The sequence below is a fragment of the Equus quagga genome, chromosome 22, assembly GCF_021613505.1.
Source record: "Equus quagga isolate Etosha38 chromosome 22, UCLA_HA_Equagga_1.0, whole genome shotgun sequence".
NCBI lineage: Eukaryota > Metazoa > Chordata > Mammalia > Perissodactyla > Equidae > Equus > Equus quagga.
Genome location: NC_060288.1, coordinates 31,766,563 through 31,772,765, shown reverse-complemented (window position 1 = coordinate 31,772,765; position 6,203 = coordinate 31,766,563). Strand labels below are relative to the sequence as shown.

Below are 6,203 nucleotides of genomic sequence, written 5' to 3'. Positions count from 1 at the left end.
TTGCTGAGCTTCCTAGTTTTTTAAATTTGTGTCTTTCACCAAATTTGAGAGTTTTGAGCCATTATTTTCTTGAATTACTTTTTACCCCATTATGTTTCTCTCCTCAGTCTGGGACTCCAATTACCTCTCTAAAACAGCTTTTGACAGTGTCCCACAGGCCCTTGAAGGCCTGTTGTTTTCAATCTTTTTTCCTCTCTGATCTTCAGATTCCATATTTTTTATGAATACACTGACTCTACTCTGTCATATTCACTGCTCTATCAAATCTATTCACATAAGTTTTTTTCAGATATCATATTTTTTAGTTTCAAAATTTCTTTACATTTTTAGATTTTTGACGTTATCTCCCATTTAAAAAAAATTATTCCAAGTGTATTACCTTTACCATTTGGAGCATGTTAACATGTACTGAAGTCCTTGTCTGTTTATTTCACCATCTAAGCTATGTTGTGGGCGCTGTGCATGTTATGTCGAGGAGAATCTGTATACTCTAAGGTCTCTGAAGAATTTACATTGTCCGTGAGGAACAGCAGCTCAAGTCTCAGTATAGTTTTGTTTTGCTTTTTCCCTTAACTGAGCCTCTCTGAGTTTGCCCTGTGCTTGTGTGGTTCAGGGGTTAGCAGGAGTCATGGCAGAAATTACACATAGAACCTTGCCTCCTCTTCTCTGGCTCTTTCTTTTCTGGAATTTTCCAGCAACTGTGGCCACCAGAGTTCTGTCCTTGTGTCCTAGATTTAGCAAGATGGTAGATTCTTTCTTTTTTTTTTTTTTATGAAGATTAGCCCTGAGCTAACATCTATCGTCAATCTTACTGTACATTTTTTTCATTTGAGGAAGATTAGCCCTGAGCTAATATCTATGCCAATCTTCCTCTAATTTATATGTCAGTTGTTGCCATATCGTGGCTGACAAGTGGTGTAGTTTACTGCCCAGCATCTGAACCTATGAACCTGGATGGCCGAAGTGGAATGTGCCAAACTTTAACCAGTATGCCATGGGGCCAGTCCCTCTTTCTTTTAACTTTTTTCCAAAATATGCCTGTCTTTGTTTCAAAATATATCCTTCTGGCATTTTTTTATCTCCAGTTTTACTTGTTATCCTGGGAGTGTTCATCCGTTAGGAGCTCGCTTCACTTTACTAGATATGGAAGTCCTCACTTGATTTTTAATCTTCCAGATATCTCCTCTACTTAAAACACTTCAATGACTTTCCTTTGATTTTGGAATAAAATTCAAATTTCTTAGTAACACATAAATACATAGAGTAGTTCCAAAACATATTTTTTGAATGAATACTATTCCCATATAATATGAAGTATGGTCATATTTAATAATGCTATTATTGTCTTTAATAATAATACCTCGCATGTGTATAAGCTGTGAGCATTTAATGAAAACTTCCATATTAATTGGTTGACTATTTATGAATTTCTCTAACTGGACAGCTATAAATTAATACATCAAACAGTCACATATATTTTGAATATCTCTTGTTACAAAGCACTGTTGTAAGAGTTAATGGAACGAAAAGAATGAGAGGAAAGTTCTTTTCCTCTATGGAGCTTGCCGTCTAATTGGAGAGATAAAATGTCTTCATATAGTATAATTTTTAAAAGCCAGTTATACAGGCTCCAATTAATACCTTCTGAATGAAGAGAGTAAGTTGGATCTCATATCATAGACACGAAGAAAAGTAATGGTGATTATAAATCTTATAGAATTGTGGTACTTGAGATGAGGCTTGAAGGGAAAATAGAAGTCTAGGCAGAGATGTGGGATAGAGTATTCCAGGTGGGAAGACAGGGTTCTTGCCCTACACTCCCATGAATGTGATTTAGGTAAAATCTGGTCTAGCAGCCCACATATTATTCAATAGAGCATGGAAAATTGCTCATTCTTAATGAATATCACAAACCAAAGTTGGCTTCCAGCTCTTTCAGAGCTGTAGAACTTGTTTTAATCAACTTCCCTTGATAAGGGAGCTGGATTCCAGCTCCTGCACCTCCTTCACCCTCTCTCCACTGATGCCTGGAGCCATGAGAATCTTTTTCTTAATTTTTGCTGCCCTCATTCTTGCTCAAATATTCTCAGGTAAGAGGGAAATCCTTTTAGATGTATGAACGGCAATCTGTTTGGGATCTGTCTTGAGAAGAAAACCCAGCTTTTAGAAAAGTGCATGACTCATCCTTGTATCCTAAAAAGGTCCCAGGACAAACCAGTTCCCGGAAGATTTTCCTGAGCTTAGACACAAAACAATGGGACCTCTGTGATCCAGACCATCTCCAACCAGAGGAGTCTCTGTTTAATTTCCTTAAGAGCTGTGCCAAGGGTCCCGACTTCTCTTTACACTTAGATCTCTTTCCTTCTTCTGTAATCTTCACCCCAGCTTGGGCCCATGCCAAAATGAGACAAAATCCATGAGGCAGACTTCAAACACACTTGTTAATTTAGAAAGCTATAGCCTTTGTAGGCTAAATTAGGATAACCTTATGATAACAGGTTCTTAACAATCTATTTTTTCATGTCTCACTAACTGGTCCAAATCTCCTAACCGTAGATTATTTTGGATTTTCTGGCTTTCACATACTGATGGAAATTTACGTCATTTAAGCCACTAACATCCTGATTAGTTAGCTTGAAGTCTGAAATGATCTCTCTCTTCTCGATACAGCCAAGACTCTATCCCTATGAAATCTTTATGTCTGTCTGTCCTCAACTAACCTTCATTCCTTGTTATGAAGCCTTTCATAATGGGGTTCACCATATGCCATGAAGCACCCTGTCTATTTCTTCTTCACAGTTCCTGAATTTCTACACTTATTACACAATTTGGCCTCAGAAGCCTAGCAAACCAACAGATACAGAGTGTGTGCTTACCACTTATAAGAAATTGTTCTGGGCACTATAATAAAAGTAGGTAAAATGGAGGTAAAAATATAATGAAAGCATGATCTTTGCTCTTAGCTTGCTTGCAGTTTAGTAGTCTATTGTTTCTGTGTTGATCAAAAATAGGTGTGATTCTAAATAGATATTCAATAAATTTAAAATGTATAAAGTGCATGGATGAGACAGGAAGAGGCACAAATTACTATAATACAAAACAGTTTTCATACATGCCATAAAACATGCAAAGCACAAAGAGAAGCCGTAGAAGTAGAACCTTGGTTCTAACAGGGGAATCCAGAGAGCCTTCCCGGGGAGGTGGTATTTGCATTGTAACTCTGAGAACAGATAGGAGTATAGGTAAAGAATAGAGCCAAGAAGAATGCCCCCATGTTCAAAAGTCTCACTTGTAAAATCAGCTCCTTAACTCCTGCCCTCAGTCTCCTTCCGTAGAGGTCAGACCACAGATCCAGGGGAGGGAAACAAATTGTAAGCTGCCCTCTGCATCTCCTTTCATGAGGAATTCTGTCCTGAAACTCAGCTCAGACACGTTTGACTCCCAACAACAGGCACAGTATGGGCACAAATTAGGACCACCAGCACCACAACCATCACATTGAATCTCAGAGTTGGAAGTGAGTTTAATGATCAATAATGAGGTAATTAAGAGACTATTATACCAAAATATTTGAGATTGGACCTCAGTTCCAATCCTCATAAGCTGTATGAACACTGCACTTTGATTTCTTTTCTACGAATGGTGATAATGATGGGGTGGTTTTGCAGATTAAGACATTCATTATATTTATTAGAGTAGAAGCTAACTTCTTTCTTTTTTCTTTTTTTAAAGACTGGCGCCTGAACTAACATCTGTTGCCAATCTTTATCGTTGTTTTTTCTTCTTCTTCTTCTCCCAAAAGCCCCCCAGTGCATAGTTGTATAGAGGCTAACTTCTCTTAATAATGAAGCTTTATAGAGTGACTGGGAAAACATAATTTATTTTTTTCTCACACAAAAGACCAAAAACAGATAAGTTTACTGGGTTGAGTAGAAGCATCTTCTCCATCAAGTCATGTTGGCACTAAGTTGGAGGTCAACCTTGTCATCTTAAACCTGTTGACCGTTTTATCCAGTTCCAAAGATGCTCTAACAGGAAGGGCTGAAAAGTAAGTAAAGGACAGGGTTTAAAATATTACATAGAAGCAGCTCACATCATTCCACTCCTATTTCCTGGATCCACACTTAAATTCACGTGGCCATACAGAAATAGAGAGCCAGGAACTGATATCTTTAGCTAAGTACCCATGTGTCCACTAGAATCCAGAGGTTCTATTACTAAAAGTCTGAAGGGAAAAATAACTGCTTGGGGACAGTTTAGCAATCTTTCTATTGACGTGAACTGTTTAAACAGTGCTGGGGATATACTCTGTGCTGTGATAGAGTTAACTATTATTATTGTTCTTACTGTCTGCCTCAATTCAATATTTAAACACCTTGTATATTTTCCACATCAATTGATAGCCCGATGCCTGATAAATTTCAGTGATCTGTAACACACACTATCCCAATTTCAACTTTGGACAATTTAAACATTTTCCCTTACTTTGAGCAGAAATCTAAGTTTTTCTAATTTCTTTCCAATAGTCTGAGTCCTCACTTGGCATTAGCAAGCCCAATATCTCTTCACTGTGGAAATACGTCAGATATATGACAAATAATCTATATTCTTTTTCCTCCAAAGTTGTTCTCTCCCTTTGAGAGTAACTGCCAGTTCTTTGACTATTTCTTGTGAGAATACATACCACCATTTTTTTCAGTCATTCCCTTTTGAAGTAGTCTTACACTCTTCAGCTTAATTGCTTTGTTCTGAGTAAACACACACTGTCTATGGCACTCTAATTTTGCTTGCTAGAGCCAAAGACACTATTCCACTGATGATCATTACAGAGCAGACTAGTACCATGTTTCTTTTATCTTTGTACCTAAAACTGTGAAACTCCGTGATCACATGCCAAGGCATATGGTCTATCATGGATCTGCCCACAGGGCAAATGGCACAGTCTTTACCTTTTGTTGTATATCAAAGATCCTTAATTTGGAGACATGAAAAAACTCATTTACTGGAAAGGATTGTTTATTGGAATTGGAAAGTATATTGTCTCCCTCCCAGGAAGAAATGTTATGTTTCTATATATCGTAGAAATGCCTTTGGCAGAGAGAAGTCTTTTTTGTTTTTCATAATTGAATATCAAATAATGACACGGCAGATACTGCACCAGGGAACTGAGCTCAGACGCAGCTGTTTAGGTAACATCTGCTTTTTCTCTACTCTAGATTTACGCTCTGTGTCTCCAGGAGATTTGGTAATGGGAAATTCTGAATTTGGCCTGGGCAATGTAATTTTGCCTCCAGTAATTAATTACTGGATAACTGAGGTCCGATTGCTCTCTTCACACAGTCAGAGGAGGAGTTGGAAGGCAACTACGTTGTCTGAAATTGAACGGTCGCTGTGAAGTCGAATGCCTTTCCTTCGAAGTTCAGATTGGGGGCTGCAGAGCTGAACTGACACCACTTTGCTGCAAAAAGAAGAAAAATCACTAAAAGCTAAGCAGCAGCTACAAAAGTGAGAGAGGTGAAGATGCTCCGGCTGTGACCTCAGTGCAGCAAACCTCTCTGCTTCTTCCCTCCTGATCTCCAAATTGCGGATGCCCTGAAGCTGTCAGTCCCGTTCTGACACTACCCTCTCTGGGCTGTGAGCTTCTAGAGGGAAGGAACTGTGCCTTGTTCACTTTTGACTTCCCAGTTCTGGGTATAGGACCTATTCATTATTTTATTGATTGATAAAGTAAGTGAGTAAATGGATAAAAAGGTAGCATGTAAAGGTTGGACTGTGACTCCGGTGAACTGAGTTCTAGAGGCAGAAGTCTGGCTTCAAACAGATCTGGGCCTTCTGTGCCAAGATCCTGACATGTAATGTGAGGAGATTCAACTACATAGTAACAGGATCACCGCTAGACACTAATTGTGGCCACCTTAGCAGAACCACTGGCACACACTCCTCTTCTCTCTCCTTTATAGGTAGGAATTGTTTAGAATGTCTTCCACTCCCTGTCTGACCTAGAATATCAAGTTCCTAAAAGAAGCTGACACATCTCAAAATTCAAGCTGGCCATGGATTGAGTAGCATCTTCATCCTGGCCACTTGCAGTGAGAACTCATAAAATCACAGCCCATTCAAGCATGAGATCCCTAAAGATAATCTAATTCCACACCCTCTTTATAGGAAAAAGGTATGGGCCCAAGAAGATCACATGATTACTG

The 6,203-nt window shown here is 38.7% G+C and overlaps 1 protein-coding gene across 1 annotated transcript; it reads left to right on the top strand.

Moving 5' to 3' along the window:
- Positions 1-2,023: 2,023 nt before the first annotated feature.
- LOC124231653 (beta-defensin 107A-like) lies at positions 2,024-5,483 on the top strand. Its single transcript, XM_046648451.1, has 2 exons — positions 2,024-2,090; positions 5,341-5,483. Exons 1-2 carry the CDS (start codon positions 2,024-2,026, stop codon positions 5,481-5,483), a joined length of 210 nt encoding a protein of 69 aa, XP_046504407.1.
- The last annotated feature ends 720 nt before the right edge of the window (positions 5,484-6,203 follow it).

What these genes read in the sequence shown, in the direction of transcription:
- LOC124231653 (XM_046648451.1), top strand. Translation starts at nt 2,024, where the DNA reads ATGCCTGGAGCCATGAGAATCTTTTTCTTAATTTTTGCTGCCCTCATT. An exon ending in TCTTGCTCAAATATTCTCAG is followed by an intron (nt 2,091 to 5,340) that starts GTAAGAGGGAAA and finishes CTCTTCACACAG; the next exon opens with TCAGAGGAGGAGTTGGAAGG.